The sequence below is a fragment of the Rattus rattus genome, chromosome 10 (assembly GCF_011064425.1).
Source record: "Rattus rattus isolate New Zealand chromosome 10, Rrattus_CSIRO_v1, whole genome shotgun sequence".
NCBI classification, from domain to species: Eukaryota; Metazoa; Chordata; class Mammalia; order Rodentia; family Muridae; genus Rattus; species Rattus rattus.
Genome location: NC_046163.1, coordinates 1940507 through 1959492, shown reverse-complemented (window position 1 = coordinate 1959492; position 18986 = coordinate 1940507). Strand labels below are relative to the sequence as shown.

At 49.7% G+C, this 18986-nt stretch overlaps 1 protein-coding gene across 1 annotated transcript in view; it reads right to left on the bottom strand.

The window, feature by feature from the left end:
* Atp2b4 (ATPase plasma membrane Ca2+ transporting 4) overlaps positions 1–18986 on the bottom strand; it is a 97641-nt gene that overhangs the window by 26781 nt on the left and 51874 nt on the right. Inside the window, 7 exon segments of the mRNA XM_032914927.1 lie at positions 191–405; positions 3279–3440; positions 4853–4888; positions 6212–6337; positions 6761–6886; positions 7390–7647; positions 8089–8286. Coding sequence (XP_032770818.1) covers positions 191–405; positions 3279–3440; positions 4853–4888; positions 6212–6337; positions 6761–6886; positions 7390–7647; positions 8089–8286 — 1121 coding nt within the window.

The window sequence follows — 18986 nt, the reverse complement described above, 5'->3', positions numbered from 1 at the left end:
TAAGATTCTGCTCATGTATTTAAACGACCAACTGAAATGGTCATTTCCTAGAGCTAACGGTTTCTGCTCATGGAGGACTCCCTAAAGAGCCTAAAGGGCAGAAGAGCCTGTCCTTTAACGGAAGGGCACGTGGTACCCTCCCTCTTCTGTCTCTCTCCGTAAGGAAGTCAATGTTTTTTTCGAGGCTTACCTTTACAGAGTAGGCCAACGAGATGGTGACAGCCAGTGGCAGCCCCTCTGGCACAGCCACTACCAGTACAGTGACTCCGATGATGAAGAACTTGACAAAATACTGGATGTACACAGGAGTGCACTCAGGAAGCCATGCCCGGCGCTGTATCACGAAATTGTCAACCACGAAGTATAGAATCAGGATGAGGACTGTGAGGATAGACATGATCAGACCTGTCCAGGGCGACAAGGTGCGTGGACAGGGGTTAGGCTGCTACGCTCTTCCTGTAACGTTTAAAGCTATAAGCTTTAGAAAGTTAGAGTAAAATCTTCTCCCCATTCTGTTGCTTGCATACAATGACATTAGAGGGTTTTTTTGTTGTTGTTTTTTTGTTGTTTTTGTTTTTGTTTTTTTAAAGATTTATCCATTTATTATATATAAGTACACTGTAGCTGTCTTCAGACACACCAGAAGAGGGCATCGGATCTCTTTACAGATGGTTGTGAGCCACCATGTGGTTGCTGGGAATTGAACTCAGGACCTCTGGAAGAGTAGTCGGGTGCTCTTAACTGCTGAGCCATCTCTCCAGCCCCGTTGTTTTTGTTTTTTGTTTGTTTTTTTTTTTCTACAAAACAAAATCTCTAAACGCAGAGTTCCAAAGATACAGATTCTGTTCTTAGCACGTCACCAATCTGACTCATACTCTTGTGTTAGTTGTAAACCTCTGTGGGTTGGGCTGCTAATTTAACTTCTTCATTCATAAATAAGAGGGTTTGCTGGGTTACCGTGGCGTATACCTGTAATTTCAGCACTTGAGAGGCGGAGGCAGGAAGACTATACATTCAGGCCAGCTTGATGTAGAAGGGAGCCCTTGTGTCAAAAACAAACAAATTATCCCCCTACCTCCCAGACCCCTAAAACCTGACCAAACAATAAAAGGGGAGCAGAGTAAGCTAGGCCGTGGGCTTCCTCTTAAAGAGGATTCTTACTTTTAAATGTCCAGATCCCAAAGCCTGAAGAGATTGGGTTGCACCTCCATTCAGAGAACTGGGCCCAGCCCACTGCTTGCAGAGAACTAAGAAGCAGGCTGCAGAGACTTGAGCACTCTTTATCACGCACGCTACATTGAACATTAAATCACTCAATGTGAAACTTCCTGCCGTAATCCTCCAATTTTTTTTCCTTTGTTTTGAAATTTGTTCAGAGATTGGACCTGATGCTCCTTTTTTTAACTGGGTCATGATCCTGAGGCCCTTTCTTCTTATAAACTGCAATGTCTAAAGGGGTTTGTGTGTCGGCTACACGTGGACTGACTGCCACTGCTTTATTAGTACGTCTGTTCCGTTAACAAGGTAGCCTACATTTTATGACTGCATTCCATAGTTTACTGAGCAGCGACTGCGTCTGCCCACTTTGGAGCTTACAACTTTTACTTTCTCTCCTCCTTTGGTCTGTAAAAGTTCCACACCCTGGTTACAGGGGTGTTCCCACAGTGCTAGCATATGTCACCTACATGACTCCTCCTATCACAGCACGGCATAAAGAGGACAATGAACCAAGGGCTTACACAGGGCCTGCCACAGGCCAGCCAGGCCTTCACAGCCAAGCCTCTACAGCCCTAGGAGACAGCTACTATAGAGAAAGCTAGGGGTCAGTGAAGCTTCACTGGCAGGGCAGCCGTCCTGGTTTGCTAAAGACAACAATTTCTGGGAGTTTCAGTGAGAAAACGGAATGTTTCAACCATGTGGGATAGCTTGTCACCTTACATGTTTGAGGGTTAAGGATTGATATGTACAGCATTTGGAGAACAGTCATATTGAAGCCACAGTGTGGCCCTGATGCTTCCGGGGCCTCACAGCAAGGGCATGGATGGTGGTGGTAAAATCAATGAAAGAAGATTAGTTTGGGTTTGATTTGATTAAGGCTAGGACTAGTGTAAGGAAGCATAGGGAATCTCTTGGAATCTCTCTCTCTCTCTCTCTCTCTCTCTCTCTCTCTCTCTCTCTCTCTCTTAGTTGCAAGGCATCTTGCTTATGCCACCCTAGCCTTGCTTGATATTCTTATCTCCAAGGAATACTGAGGCAGGGGTGAGGAGAAGACTTGGGCTCGGAGGATCTATTTGTTCCTGACCTGGGTACGTGTCTCAACAACTGGCCTTTGTATCCACAGCTCGTCCACAGAGGGTCTATACATAGGATTTCAAGGTAGTCAGAATAAGCTAAGTACTGGACTGAAATGAGTTGGCTAGGTCAATACACTCCTTCCAGAACTTTCTGTGATACTCAAAATGCTCTGACTGGGTGCAGTCCGGTAAGACAGCTACTGGACATATGTGGTTACTCAGGAGCAGGCTGTAGACGGTGGCTACTGTTGTGTCCATCTCAGATCCTTGGAGACTCTTAGGCCCTGCCATAGACTTTCTGAAGGTCGTATACATTTCAGCAAGGACATCTGGAGAACTGTACCCAGAGAAGCACATTTGAGTGGTAAGCAGAAGTGTGAGGTCACAGAATACTCATTGACAGACCATACCTCAAGGGGCACAAAGGAACCACCCTCTGCTACCTCTCCCCGCTGCTCCCCTTGACCAGAGGGTGGTAGGGAGGTGTAGGGGTGGGCGATGGAGAAGCCACTTGTCATTAGGTATAAGACCCTTCTTGTGAATAGAGCAGAATACATTAACCACTCTTCTTTGGTCTCCAATCTTTACTGTGTAGTTATCGCTCCATGCTGGGTCACAGGATTCTACAGCCAAGCAGGGAACTGCCTGAAGCAAACTCTGGGGGTGGGGGGGTTCCAGGACAGGTGAAAGTTCTTAAGGCTGCCTTCCTGTTACGTGACACCCCCACTCCCCAGTATTTGGATGAAAGAGACCTCAGGGCTATTAACCTTTCTACACTGGAGGAAATCTCTTTCCTTCAAAGCCCACCAGGTGTCCAAAGATGCAGCTCCCTAGAGCTCAGGAGCCACCCAAGTGCCAGTCCTGCTTGATGTGGTGGGATGGAGGCTGCAGCAGCCAACACACGGGGCAGCACTTCACATGGGACAGCACTTCACACGGGACAGCACTTCAAATCTGCAATGGGAGGCGGGCTTAGCTACTCACCTGCCTTCCCGATCTGCACAGCCAGGCGTGTGAGCTTGCCCTGCAGGACCGACTTCTCCTTCTTGGGTCCCTTGCTTGCTTTCTTCTCCTTCTCCTCACTATCGAGCCCCTCCTGGCTGTTGAGTGGCTGGATTTCCAAGGCCACTCCATCCTGGGTTTTTGCTAGGGTAGACAGGAACAGAGGAAGTGAGCAGTCAAGGACAGAGCAGTGAACAGCAGGCAGGTGGAAGGCAAGATGTCCTTCTGTCCTCTTCCTGTAGTGATCCTAAGGCTCCTGAATGCTCCTTGCCCTTGCCAGACAGCACTCCACTAGGGACATGCCTAACCACTGGAGATGAGGCGGAAGATGATTTTCAGGTCTGGATTTCCTCTTTACAACAACTTCCTGGCGCCCCTCAGAGCCACAGGCCAGGTTTATAGCAACAAGGGGATTAGTCACACCACTGAGGCCATCCATCCCCTTAATGAGTGTCCTCTCTGGAATCCAGAGCTTAAAGCACTGAATGTTTACTGTAGAAAGCGACCAAAGGGAAGCTCTAGCCAATGTTTCTACGAGAGAAGGTCCTAGCCTATTCGGTTACAAAGCCCCTCTTCCCCCAGTTGGGGAAGAAACAGACACCCACCCCAGCCCTCCTAAGTTCAAAGTTATTTTTCAGTTTCTTATATAAGAACGACAAGTGAATGAAGGTGGCACAGAGCAAGCCCTGAATTGAGTATTCTGTCGGGGGCAAGAAAAGAAGCTCCTCTAAAGACAGAGTAAGGCAAAGCAGAGACGCACCGGCATGTCAAACCCAGGATTTCCCTTTCAGAAGAAGAATAAAGAGACCTGAAATTCAAGTTCTTTCTCCTGGAGCCCTGGTGCTCCCATAGGGTGACTATTTCTGAAGAGTACTAAAGAGTACTACGATGTGTGTACCGGGAAAAAAACCAACTTTGGGAGCTGTCTCAGGACTACTTCCTGCGGCTGTTCCCCATCCCCGACCCCCCCCAATGTCACTGTTTGCTTAGGAGCTGGTCTCTTCTGTCTGATGCACAAACAAGACGGAGATGGGATGCGGACACAGCCACCAAGAGAGACACAAAGCATATCAGGAGGAACAAAACAGACCGTGGCGAGAACAAAGGAAGAAGTGGGCAGAGAGGCGGAGGGAGACGGCTCTTTCCAGAGCCTCTGAGCAGACGAACGGAGAAAGGAATACGGACCAGAAGACACCGATGAGGCGGCTAGCAGAGGAGGGTGCAGGGACTGCCTGGCCAACACCCTCCGCCGTGACTTCCAACCCAGAGCCTGCCTCCGCCGGGGACAGTGAAGCAGAGCTCAGCACTCTGAGAAGAGCGGATCTGTGACCCTCAGCCGAAGAACTCTGGACACTGCTTCCTCAAGCCAACAGCAGAGGGTGCTGCTGTTCCACCTTGAGCCCCACCCCCAGATCTCTGCACCGTCCTCAGGATGAGGCGCTGGGCCGCAGCAGCAGATAACAGATTATGGAGGGGGCAGGGAGACAGATGGCCTGGAGAGGTCTGGTTTGAGCGTGGGCAGGTAGAGATGGAACATGAGTGGGTGGAGAGGTTACCTTTGTTGCGATTTTCAGAGACTCCTTGTTTTTTACCTGTTTGAACAAGAAAGAAAAAAGCGGGGTGGAGACCCAAAGTAACTAGTAAAGAGATGATTTGATATCCGACTCTGTCCTTTCCCGGCACAGAAGGGTTACGGCGGAGGAGGAGGGATGTGGGGCAGGGAGATACTTGTAAAGGAAGCTCACATCTCTGCACATTCACCCTTCCTAGCAATTCAACTGAATCCTTGGGTTCCGAGCATCAGACATGGCCATGTCTGAGCTTCTCTTGCAGGGAGAAGGGAGAGGTCTTCTGGCTTGAGTCATAGCTCTTAAGAAAATCGGGCTGAGAGTTAAGGAGAGAGAGGCTAGACATATCTGCCCATGGCAAGGCCCTAAAATGCATCTCGAGGTCAATTCAACAAGCCCCGGGGAAGCTTCCTAGGTGTTCGGCTGAAGGCAGCTGTGAAAATGTATCGTTGAGTTCTGAGAGATTGTTTCTCTTTCCTATGCTTCTCTCTACTAAGTACCTAAGATGATCCTCAGCCAAAGGCTAGAAACCCTTTTCTCCTCACAGGAAGAAGGAAGGCTCAGAAGAAGGCGCGGGTCTGGCTTTCATATCTGGACCTCTTTCTCCTGGCACTCCTACCTCAGGAGTGAGTGACTGAGACTAGTGTAAGTACAGGATGGACATGGCCTCTCTGTTCCCAGTCTTCAGCGGAGAGACCACAGTTTCAGAGGGATCCATGTTTTGCTCTAAGTCACTTCCCTCTTAGCTGTGATGGTTCACTTTATCCCTCAGTCCTTGAGGAAGAGAGGAAGGGAAGAGGAGGACGACGTGGTGGGTGTTTGGTTGGAGGACTGGCCAGCTCATTCAGGCTCGGGCTAACTCAACCCCTCACAACCTACCAATGACACAGGGATTAAGGAGCTGCGATCTGACTTGAGGGATTTCAGCCAGGATTTGGTGGTTTTCACTGGAGCTCCTCAGACACACAAGGTCGACGAGTGAGTGTGTGTGTGTGTGTGTGTGTGTGTGTGTGTGTATCTTCACATATGTCTATGTACCATGTATGTGCCTGGTTTCCACACAGGCCAGAAGAGAGCATAGGATCTCCTGGAACTAGAGTTGTAGATGGTTATTAGCAGCCATGTGGGTGCTGAAAACTGAACCCAGGTCCTTCGCAAGAACAAGTGCTCTTAACTCCTGACCCATCTCTACAGCCCCACAACTGACATCTTCATCTTGGCAAGAAGTCTGGATGTCTGTTGCTTCATCCCAGCAGGCTTTCCGAACAGTTTTCCCGTCTGAATCCGCTCTCCGACCTTTGGTTCAATCACAGAGTTGAGGGAGAATCTCGTTCAGCACACCCTTACCTTTCTTCTTTTTTTCATCGTCTTCTTCCTCATTAGCCCCTAAGAGGGTGAAGATGATTCCAGTCTGGGAATTGATTCCCACAGCAGTCACCACCATCCGTCCAGAGCCTTCCATCACATGAGTCCCTGCAAAAGGGAAGGGAGAAGGCGGGGAGGGATGAGTGCTGTTTGATATTCTTAGCTGTGATTTGGTATGAAATACAAATTTGAGAGCATGGTGCTCCCTTTCATCTGTGGATTATAATTTATTTAGTAGGCAGTGAGCAAAAGCTAGGAGATGATCCCATTTAAGACAGGCCAAGGAGACAGAGGTTAAAGTTGTGTATTAACTTTATGCCATCTTCCCAAACGACAGAGCTCCTGCAGTACCTGATGGAAAATGTCTCTCATCTTATTGGCATGTCTGAATCAGGTCTACCCACATGTTTCTACGCCATATCAACCCAGAAAAAGAAGAAGGGATGGAGCCAATAGAGAGAAGAAGGCCCAGAACCCATGGCCCTACTATCTGGGGGCTGTGTTGACAACCTGGGCAACCAGATACTGTACCTGAGAGCAACATGGGGTCTTTGTCCGAAGTCTTCTTGACATGATCTGATTCTCCTGTCAGAGAGCTCTCGTCAATCTTCAGATCATTTCCCTGGAGTAGGATTCCGTCGGCAGGCAGCAGGTCACCTAGTGTATAAGGGGAAGGAGGACAATGAGGGAGAGCGGGTGAGACCTGGTAGGGGATAGCCGTGTGAACCTCCATCCAGCTCCTCCATGCCACCTTAGGATTGCTCTCCTCATGGTCCCGTGAGAGTGTAAAGAGCCTCCGTGTGAAAGGGTAAGGAGAATGTAATTCCAGAGCTGGCCTGGGACTCAGCGGCAGAGGGCTTACCTATAATACTGCAAATGGCCCTGGGTTTGATCCTTAGTGCCACACATACCTCAAAGCAACACCTTCCTGTGGCCTAAATAGTCTATACTTTTACTCCTAAGCCTTACATGGTAAACGTCTGACAATCCCTTGGAAAGAGTTTTGGCTTTGGCTTTCTTCAGAATTCCTTCCCACGGGTTAGCAGAGGCTTTCAGAGACTCCTAGCTCCTCATGTCAATGGACTTACTCTTTAGATGTGTGTGTGGGGGGGGCAAGTGTTGCGGGGAGGTTGTAGGTCAGGGAAACATGGTGCTCTCACCGTATTTGACCTGGGCAATATCTCCCACCACAATCTCAGCCACTGGGAGTTGTATAAGCTGACCATTCCGGATAATGGAGAATTTTTGCTCAAGTTCAATGCGACTCTGCAGCCCCCGGAACTGCTTCTCTTTGCTCCAGTCGTTGAAGGCTGTCACGAATACCACAATGATCACCGAGGCAAGAATGGCTGCCCCTTCAATCCAGCCAGTTTCTCCTTCCTCATCTTCTTCTGGGTTACTTACAACGTGGCCACAGACTATCCAAAGAGGGGAGAAAGAGTCATTGAAATGAGGGTGGTGTTTATACATCCTCCACAAGGTGGACAGTCATGACGAGAGAAAAACAGAAAATTAAACTCCGAGGTGAAGATTTCCGAGGAAATCGGAAGCGAGCAGGATGGAGTTATCTCTTATCATCACTAGGTCTAATTTGTGTTAGCCACTAAACGGCCCAAAGTACTATGGTTGGGACACACTGAGGAGCAAAGGTAAGGACATAAGATGGCTGGAGTTCTGAGTAAGGATGTGGTAGAGGAAGGGAACAGTTAGGGGAATGGCTTGCTTACTAGTTCTCCTTTGTAGAGCCTGCTAGGTAACAGGAACATTCTGTACTACAGCCTGAAAACCACTGGTACTGAATGTGGTTGGTGGTGTGGCAAGGGCTCAGGTGTGCCACACGTGGCAGTGCAGACACTCACTTTCATTTTCCCCGCCAGGAGGCCGGTAGAAGGACAGGACCAGGGATATGATGGCTGCGATCTCCAGGATGATGAGTGTGACATCCTGCAGGGCTTCCCACACTAATTCTAAGAACGACTTGGGCTTTTTCGGAGGTATCATGTTCTTCCCAAAAACAAGTCTACGCTTCTCCAAATCTGCAGGGTTCCCAGACAGACCTGAGAAGGAGAAGGAGAGAGAGGGAGAGAGAGAGTAAGGCACAGGGTGGAGTGATATCAGAAGTCAAGTTAAAGGCCTATTTATTTAGTTCTTTACTTATGTGCATATGTGCCCCTGTGTGAAAGTATATACCCCGTCTATACTGGCACCTGTAGGGGCCAGAAGAAGGCGTCGGGTCTCCTGGAACGGGAGTCACAGGTGCTCGTGAGCTGCCTGATGTGGGTGCTGCTACCCGCACGGTGCAGGTTTTCCTAAGTATCTGACCAGCAAGACTGCCATGGTTGAAACCAAGAGGTAAAAGCCAGAATCTAGCATAAGGAAGGAATTCTTCGTCAGCAAAGGCGGATGGATCTTGACTGTAAAGAACTACAACACCCCAGAGCAGCCCAGCCTTGACCCTGCACTGAGGTTTTCTGGTGTTTAGAAAGGGGGAAAGTCTACATCTCGGGAGGGAGGCAGAGGCACAAGACAGGGAGGTTAGATGGGCTGACTCGGAGTACCGTACAACGGAGGAAAACGGTTAAATGGCTCACTGTACTCCAGAGGGCCCTTCTGAGGGGCATCTTAGGGCCCCTATGACAGACATCAGTGTGCCAGTGTTGTCTGACTTACAAACCAGTGTATGGGTTAGTAAAAGACATTAAAAAAAAATAAAAAAGACCCCATGTCCAGTTCTGAGACCTGGGGTTAAAATGCAGAGAGCATGTGGTCCACCACCCTAGTTTGTTCAGGACTCCAGGACTATGGGGACTTTAAAAGTTTCTAAGTGAATAGGCTGACAAGCTGGCCTCAGGATGAGGCCCCTGGTGACCAGGCTAAGTAAATGTCATCTGTTCCTCGGGGGCTGTGCTGCACACCAAGGCCTTAACTCTAAGAACAGAAGCACAAGAATGTTCTTGGGATGCACAGGGCTCTTTCCTCAGAGAAGCGTGCAAATTCTGGCAATGACCTGCACAAGCTCGCTCATAGGTGCTTGGGCCAGAAAGAACTAACTACCCAGTTCTAGGAGCTTAAGGTCACTGAAGTAGAACCCCCCAAGGCAAGGTAGCCTTAGGTGTATCATCCCCGCCTTTCTACTCGACCTCCAGCAAGCTGTATCACTAAGCACTAAGTACTTGGTATGAACTAGACAAAGTATTACAGCTCAGGTTGAAAATGAACCAAGCAAGGCCATGAAGTTCCCAGATGCTACACAGTTAATGGACAACCAGCCTTTTCCCCACTAAAACAGAACAAGTAACTCCTAACACCCCCCTCTCTCTCCCGGCCTGGAGGGTGGGGAGACGGAATTAGACTCAGTGGCTTCCTTAGAATTTTGGCCTCTCTTCTGGACCCTACAGGGGTTAAGAGGCAATGGGGAAGCCTGCCTAGCTGGTAACCCCAGTAGGCATTCATTAAGTTGTATTTGCAATAAATTGGTGTTTTTTGTTTGTTTGTTTGTTTGTTTGTCTTTGGCCCTGGATGCTGTTGGCTGCCTGTTTGATGGGTTCCCCCACAGACAGGGTGAGGCAGTCTTTGTCTTGAAAACAGCTCAACAGCCAAGGAAGCTCAGAGTCAGGGGCAGGGGATGCTCTACTCCCTGAGATTCACACAAAGCAAGGAAATGTGTGTGCCCGGAAGGAGCAAGGACAGAGTGGAGGCCAGGATGTCAGAGACTCCACGCTCTCTCAACACGGAGGTCCCCCAACCCCAAGGAAAGGAATAGGCTCAGTGTGAGGGCGAACATCCTTTTCTCCACTGAACAAGTTGGAAAAAGATGCATGAAAATGGGCAAGTTCACAGGGAATATGGCCCTCGGGGTGGGAGGCGGCTTCCACTCCTCCTGGGGACTCACAAAATCAGCAGCAGCAGGAGCGGAGAGCCTTCTGGCTCTGAGAGGGAGGAGCCTGAAGTCAGCAGGATGGTGTGATTTAGTATCATTTTGTGAAGTGAGGGACTGGGGGCCGTTTTCACTCATTAGGAGGCAAGGGATGGGGAACTGTTTGGGGACATGGTGCCTGAGACTGTAATCCAGGGCCCTATAACCCAGCATTTAAGTCCCTCACTCCACCTCAGCAGCTAGTTGGGCTCCATGGGGAAGCAAGGCTGGCTTCATAGCACTGAAAGACGAGTTGAGCTTCTTTTAGGACAGTCCCAGCCTCCTCTGCCTGCCCTGCCCTGGGAAGAAAGGCAGGGGAGGGTCTGGGAGGGGCATGTTTTAGGCAGGGCATCTGGATGCCCAGCCGTGCAGGGGCAGGGTGGCCAGGAGGCAGGACTCACTGGTTCTTTGCCCTAGAGAACCGACCGAAAAGGGCAGGGCTGTGACAGCTTGGGATTGCAGCTCTGAGTGGACAGAACGGTTTGAGGAGAACGGAAGTTTGGGTATTTTGTAGGATCCACAGAACACTGAGAGAAAACACCCTTCCCTCCTTTATGGTGAGGGCTGGGAGAGCTTTGTGAGGGTGGCTGGGATGTCAGACAGTAAAGACCAGAGCCTGGTGTGCTGACTCAGGCCTGTTTTCTCTTAAGAAACTAAAGCAGGAGGATGGCCGGAGAGTACAAGGTCAGCCTGGACTACATAGTGAGCTCCAGGTTAGCCTGAGCTGTAGAATCCCATCTCTAAAAACCTAAAATCCAAAATATCAATTTAAGGGACACCCTGGTAGCCTAACACTCTCCCCAAGGCGAGCCTACCTGAGTAACCTATCAGGGTGCAGGACAGGGTGACCACCTAGGTCCTCAGACTCTCGGTTAATAATCAAACGATCACTGGTGCCTCCTCCCTGCCCCTCTCTCTTTCTCCACAAAGATCCTTTTAACGATGTAAGGCAGTACATGCTACTCACCTATTTAAAGCCCTATGTGGCTTTTATTTGAAGTGAAACTGGGCACTGAGCCCTTTGATGGATTCAAAGGCTACTTAGGAACCTCCTGCATTCATCCCTTCCCATTTCCCAGTCTTCAGAGAGTTCTGGCTCAACATCCCTTCCTTTACTCTCAGAACATACCCCCTACCCCTACCCCTTACTCCTACCCCTACCCTCTACCCCTACCCCATACCCCCTAACCCTAACTCCCCTACTCCCTACCCTCTAACTCCTACCCCCTACCCTCTACCCCCTACCCTCTACTCCATACCCTCTACCCCCTACCCCATACCCCCTACCGCCTACCCCCTACCCCCTACTTCAGCTTCTGCACCTGTTGCTGCTGCTGCTGCTGTGTCACCCCCTTCCCCAGCACAGCCTCTTCCGGGGCTGTCCTTCCCATCCTTCGAGTCTCTGTCCCCATCTCAGCAAGGCTAAGGCTGTCCTCAGCCATGGTGCTCACCACTCTCCACTATGTTCTACAGCTCCCCTCTCAGGTCTTCTCCTTCGTTCCCACTGGGGTCTTATTCATCCGTTGCTTGCCCCACCGTCTTCCAGAGCAGGGTGCTTGTCTTTGTTCTTTTTTTTTTTTTTTTTTTTTTTTTTTGGAGCTGGGGACCCGAACCCAGGGCCTTGGGCTCGCTAGGCAGCGCTCTACCACTGAGCTAAATCCCCAACCTTGTCTTTGTTCTTAAGGCCTATAGCAGCCGGCCCAAGGCACACACTCAAGGCTGCTGAATGAACCCAGTGGATGAGTAATGGACAAAGTCGCTAATGTTCAGGTGACTGCTGTGTGGCAGCGGGCACACTGTGCTTCTCCTCAGACATCCACAGCCACTGGAGGACGTTACTATCAACCCAACTTGGTGCACGAGACAACTAAGTCCTGACGAGGTGATGGGCTCCTGGTCACCCACAGGAGGCAGCTGGATGCCAGCCAACCTCTACTCTAAGCGTCCTGGGACATGAGAACAGCAGGGTTCAACAGAGGCTCCATTCTAGTGTGGCCAACGTACCCTGAATTGCTGGGACTTCCAGGCAGATGGCCATGTTGTTTCTTATGCCAGAGGGTTTACCCAGTCACCTCTGTATCTCTGAGCAGACCAGGGCTGCCTCTATGGGCTACCACTGGAGAGGTGGTTTCCTGCCTTTTTCCTGTCCTCAGAGATGGTGCTTCAGGCTCACCAGAGTCCATTCCATTCTACGAAGCCTGTGTGCCTCAGTAAGCCAAGGCTCCCATGACCTTTCTGGACTCAAGCAGATGAAACAAAATACATTCTAGGTAACATAAAAGGTAGGACTTGCTGTCACCTAGATGTTCCCTTAAAGGTACACGCTTGCTCCCTCTTGCCCTTTTCTTTCACACACGCACGCACGAACGCACGCACACACACACACACTCACACTCACACACACAAACACACACACACACACACACACATACACATATACACATACACACACATACACACACACATACACACACATACACCCACACACACACACACATACACACACACACACACACACACACACATACACACACACACACACACACACACACACACACACACACACACACACACACACTCACACACACACACACACACACGCTCACACACACAAACACACACACACACAAAAACACACCAAACAAAACAAATACATACACACACAACACACACACGCTCACACACACAACACACACACACACACACACACACACACATACACACACTCACACACACTCACACACACACTCACACACACACACACACACACACACACACACACACACACACACACATACACACACACACACTCACACACACACACACACACACACACACACACACACACACACACACACACACACACACACACCACACACACACACACACACACACACACACACACACACACACCACACACACACACACACACACACACACACACACACACACACACACACACAAACACACACACACCAAACACACACACACACACACTCACACACATACACATACACATAAACACACATGCTCACACACACACACTCACACACACTCACACACACATACACACACTCACACACAAACACACACAGAGCATGTGTAGAAGTTTGTTCTCTCCTTTCACGAGGTTCGTCTGGGGGATCAAACTCAGATCATCAGATTTGGCATCAGGCACCCTCTTACTGGGCTGTTTCGCCTCCCTGACACCCCTTAGCCATTTGCCACTCATCTATCTGCCCCACCTTCAGTCATACAGACTGAACAAAAGCTTCCTTAAGAAGCCAAGTGGCTGCCCAGGTTCCCAGAGAGCTCTGCAGGAGGGCAGGGCGGGCCCTGGGTGTTAGCCAGAGGAGCCTTGGGAATCCTCTCTGACATGTGGTGTTGCACAGGAAAGCCATGTGGGGCTGGGAGCCCTGCCAATTCCCAATTTTGGGCTTTCCACTTCATTCTTTCCACCCCGGAGAGGCTTCCCAGCCCTGATCTCAGCAGCTTTAATTTCACACAAAGACTTGTCCAGTCCAGAAAAATGTTTTGGGCCCTGATCTCCTCAGTGGCTTCTCAAATACTTACACAGCCTCCTGGAGAGGGAAGGAGGACTTGGCAAGAAGGCTATTCAGAAAACACAGGAAAAGGGGTTTCCCGAGATATTCATGGGGAAAATTTGTCCTGAGACAAATTTTCATACAGAACATGAGAGAGACAGCCCCACCCAAACTGAGAGCGCTTCTAGCCTTTTGAACCAGGCTGAGCACATTAGTTGGGAGAGGCAAAGAGAAGCCTGTGAAGCCACTGCCCGCACCCATGCTGGGAGTTGCAGGGTGCCTGCTCAGGTTGGGCGGGCCAGCGTCAGGAGCAGTGTGCTTTGGGTATCTGCTATAAGCCCGGGTAGGACCCAGGCCGGGAGGCGTGCAGCCCAGCCCACAGTGGTGTGGCTCCGGCAGGAGAGGACCTGGTTAGCCTCCTGTTCACGCCAAAGACGGTGTGGGTAGAGGCACAGTTTATCAGAGTCGGCTCAGCCCCAGAAAGGGTGGATCTAGGTCATGAGGGACTTCCCAACTGTCTGGATTGTGATATCTTGCCGGAGGAGGTGGATGAAAAGCCTCTCCCACACAGACAGGGCAAGGGAGATGTTTCTTGAGGTTGACTAAAGGCAGTCATTTCTTTTCCGTGCATGAGAATAGACACTGGGGAACATTTCAAGATCTGGGTACGCAGCTCCATGGAGAGAGCTCGCCTGGCTTACAGATGACCTAGCTTAAGATCAGAGGTTCTGTGGATGGGGCCAGCCCTTGCTCCTGGCCAAATGCTGCGCTTTCGAACAGTATGGAAGACCCTTCAACACCCCCTGTTCAACACAGTCACAACCAGGAGATGTGCTGTCCTGGATTCCTAGCCTTGAGATGGAGGGACAGATGCAAGGTCAGAGTAAGAGGACTCTGGACTAGACAGCAATGTTCCCTGTAGAGTGGCAGCATCTCCAGGGCCCGTCTTCACCACCCCTCCCCGCAGCCGACTCCATTCTAGCTCTAACACAGGGAAGAGAAAGATTCCCCGGAGCCTGTACCCTCTCTACCCCTCTGCTTTGCCACCTTCCTGCACCACATGCACGTGCTCCTCTCTAACCAGTGTCATAGTCCCAGGGCTCACACCTCTGAGCTAAATAAAAATAGTGAAAAACCCCTGCTCCTAAGGGTGTATGCGACTGGCTGCCTCCGCCAGCGAGGGAACACCAATTTTCTTTTTCTCCTGCTGAAAACTCAAGGTGACACAACGGGTTAAAAGCCAACGGAGGAGGAGCTGGGGGCATAGCTCAGTTGGTAGGGCACTTGGCTGATGTGTGCAAAGCTCTGGGTTCGATCCCAGGCACCATATAAAACACGACAAGGCAGTACAATACTGTAATCCCAGCACTCTGGAGGTGCAGACATGAGGATCAGGAGTTCAAAGCCATCCTTAGCTACTTAGCACGTTTGAAGCCAGCCTAGCCTGTGTGAGACCTTGTCTCAACGGGAGAAAAGGAAGAGGCTGGAGAGATGGTAGTTAAGAACGCTTGTTCTTGTGGAGGACCTGGGTCAGTTCCCAGCACAATGCAACGTGGCTCACAGCTATTTCTAACTTTAGTTCCAGGGGGGTCTGATGGCCTCTTCTGACATCTTCTGGCTGGTACTGGTCACGGACACAGTGTATACACATGTTCTGGGAAAACCTCATACACATAGAATAAACTATAACTATCTAACTAACTAGAAAAAAAAGTCAAAGCGAGAGTCAGGAATGGAACGTGCCTACCATTCTAGCATTTGAGGGGTTGAGGCAGGAGGATCACTGTGAATAGAAGGCCAACAAACAAACGAATAAACAAACAAATGCTGCATTCACCCCAAACTAGACGCTGGAGTGTAGCTCAGAGGTAGGAGGAATAGAAGGCCACCATTCAAACACTAACTAGACAGAAAAAGGCCAAGCAAGCTCAGGAACACATTGATTCTTGGAAACACCAAGGCACCCAGCATAAAGGTTCCATGCCAAGGGGGGGGTTGGGGGGAGGGACTGCTGTCAGGCCCAGAAGTTCTTGGTATCTCTAACCCCTGCCTAGTACGATGTCAGCAAACTGAGATGCTCAGCTCTGAGTGAGGAGCTGCTGGGTGGTTAAAGGTAGGCAGAATTGGGTTGGACCTGGATAGTTCTTCTGGCCTAATTCATGAAGCTTAAACTATACAGGAAAAGTCCAGGGCTCTTAGAGGCCTTCCCTGTTGGGGCGGGAGAGGGCATTTATACCACGTTCACCCTCCTGTTTTCCCAATTCCTCCCATCCTCTACCTCCAAATGCTAGCAGGGACCCTTCTCACTCCTCCACCTAGCATTAAGAGTTTCTCTAATGAGGCCATTGGTCTGGCCCACACTGATCAAACCCAGGCCAGCGAGCTTTTCTAACCGTTTGAATCAAGCTATGCCCATATGTCCCTTTCCCTCCCTCCAAGATATTCCTCCAGTGTGAGACCTTAAATGAGCATTAGCAAATTTACTGGAGGGGTGGTGGCTCAGTGGACCACGGAAGGCAGCCAGGCCCAGAGAAGTTGCTAGGAAGGAACTTGGCAGTCCCAGGAGAGGTAGGGCAAGAGTCTGAGAAGGCTAGGGGCAGAGGCCAGGATGAAAAGTTGCATCTTTCAGATTCATGAGCTCTGCCAAACTGATATTCCAGAGTGGAGTATGAATATCAGAGAAGAAAGAAAGCCAAAGTAGACAGGTGCCTGTCTTCTCATCACACCTAGTCCATCTGTATTCACTCACCCAGCACTGCACTTCCCTACACTAACCTTCCCAGGAACAGTGCGCTCTCGCTCTCTCTCTCTCTCTCTCTCTCTCTCTCTCTCTCTCTCTCTCTCTCTCTCTCTCTCTCTCCCTCTCCCTCTCCCTCTCCCTCTCTCTCTCTCCCTCCCTCTCTCTCTCTCTCTCTCTCTCTCTCTCTCTCTGTGTGTGTAGGTGGGGGGGTCATGCTTCTACCTGTTGGAGAAAGTCCTAGAAATTTCTATTTTACCTCATCCATTTCTCGGCCTAGGCCTGTGTATCTTATTATATCGTTTTAGTGTTTGAAGGACTAACAGCAATTCTGATGTGCCCCAGGTGAACATTTATTGGGTGTGTATCAATCTTTGTCCAGACTGATGACGCTATTAGAAGCTTCAGGTCTGAGGTTAGTGACGAGCGCTTGTGTAGTAATGGCCGACCTCTGGTTTGATTCCCAGCACTTTTCCAGGGATGGTGGTAGAAGGGGGATTTCTACTTATTTTAGTCTGCTCTGTGAAGGAAAAGCCCAATCCCAGTAAATTCCAGATAATGGGAAAATGGCCAGTTTTGGGTAGCACATGGAGACAGGAACACAGGAAAACCCCAGAGGTCTTAAGGTGACAGGAGCTGTCAATCTAAATCTTGTAATTAATGACCTCTGAATTATAATTTGGTCTGTCTTCAAACAGATTCTCCTCCCTCTGGCTAGTCCCTGAAAGAATCTTATCTCCCTAATCCCAACAGCTACTCAGTAGGTAGGGAAGGCTAAGATGCTGGCCTTGTAAACTAGGAGTGCTCCGGAAGGGGTGCAGTCAGCGCACAGCATGGCGAAGCTGGAGTATCCCTGGCTCATGTCTTAGATAACGCAGAGGGGCAGCCTCTGGCTCCAGCTCCTAAGCCCCTTTCTTATCCAACAGTTCTTCATCTTAGTTTCTGCGCTCTATGCTCCTCAAGACACTTCTCTCCCCAACACAGCACAGTGGCAAAATTTTACAATTATTTTACATTCGTGTGTAACTTCTATTGGCCCGTAAGCTCTGTGGGAGGAGGGACGGTGCCTACTTTCATGGTCACCAACGTGAGGTCATCTACAGAGTAGGTACTAGTAGTAGGTACAGTGGAAGGCGTATCGATTGACCGTCATTGCTGTGCTGTCATCCTGTTTGGAGAGGGACTGTGTGGAAGCTGGAGATATAACATAAGATGGGAGATCCAGCCAACATTTATCTACATCCACATACAGCAGAGATTGTCTTTAGCCATTTGGAAGAAGCCTTGTGCCAGCGATTTACAGTTTATTTAAAGCTCCCTTTTCTGACCTCTCTTCTCTGTGCCCAGAGGTTCCTCCCACTTGCCAATCTACCTGCTCCCCAGAAAACAGTGTTTCCCCTAACTGGGGTACGGTGACAGAGAGGGCACATGGAAGGCTGAGAACATGCCTCCCTTTGTCCCTGAGGCAAGGGGAACCCCACTCAACCAGACTCAACACATGTTCCCTTCTTCTTTGCTGTCAAGCGGAAGAGGACAAGAAAAGTTGGGATGGGAGAAGGAAGGGCTTATGAGGCCCAACTCTCCCTGAGGGTCTATGGGGCAGTTAATGATTGTGAGAGTGGGATGGGAGAGGTCAGAGACCTCTTCCCCCTAGGGCAGGTACCCACTGGTAAGGTACTCATGCTCCGGTAAATGATCTGTCACCCATGTTTATGTAACAACTCCAGTGAAATCCAATGGGTCTTTAGGAGACCAGGAGGAGGAAGAAGACATGAGAAGTGAGAATAGAAGGGGGATGAGTTGGGAAGACGAAGTGATCGGGGTAGGGAGGTGGGGACCAGAGAAGGTGATGGCAGATGTGATAAAAATGCATTATACATGTGTATGAAAATGTTGTAGCCCATTTATTAGATATAGTTGGTGATATGATATTATAAACATTTTTTTTTTAAAGAAAGGAACTGGAACTGGGAGAGAAGCAAGAAAATGAGAAGGGTTCCATCGGTGCTAAATGACAAGCTGGCTTTGACAAAGCGTCCTCTAAGCTCCCAGCCCTGTGTCTTCACAGTTATTTATATAAAACCACAAAGACTGAGAACTTGGGGCTGGAGTGATGGCTAGCACTGGCTCCTTTCTAAGCGACCCGGGTTTGGTTCCCAGCACCCACATGATGACTTACAACCATCTGTACCTCCAGCTCCAGGGGACCTGATGCTCTATTTGAATTCCACAGGCAACAAGAGGCTTGCACATGGAACATATACAAATGCACTGACACACATAACAGCAAACACACAAACAAATGTAGACTGGAGCCTAAGACTTCTTCTACATCTTTCCTGGCCTTTCTTATTTCTCTAAATGTCCCTCCTCTTTTCTGGTCACTCTCTAAACCTTGTGGCCAGTCACAGTCAAATGCTGAAGTCACCCAGGTCCCCACTCCCAGGTCCTCTTTATTCTGACCTACTCTAGCCTGAGGGGCAACCTCACTCCAACACTAATGCAGTGCAGGAACAGTATTAGCATGAGCACTGGGCCCAATCCCATGTTGTATCAGAC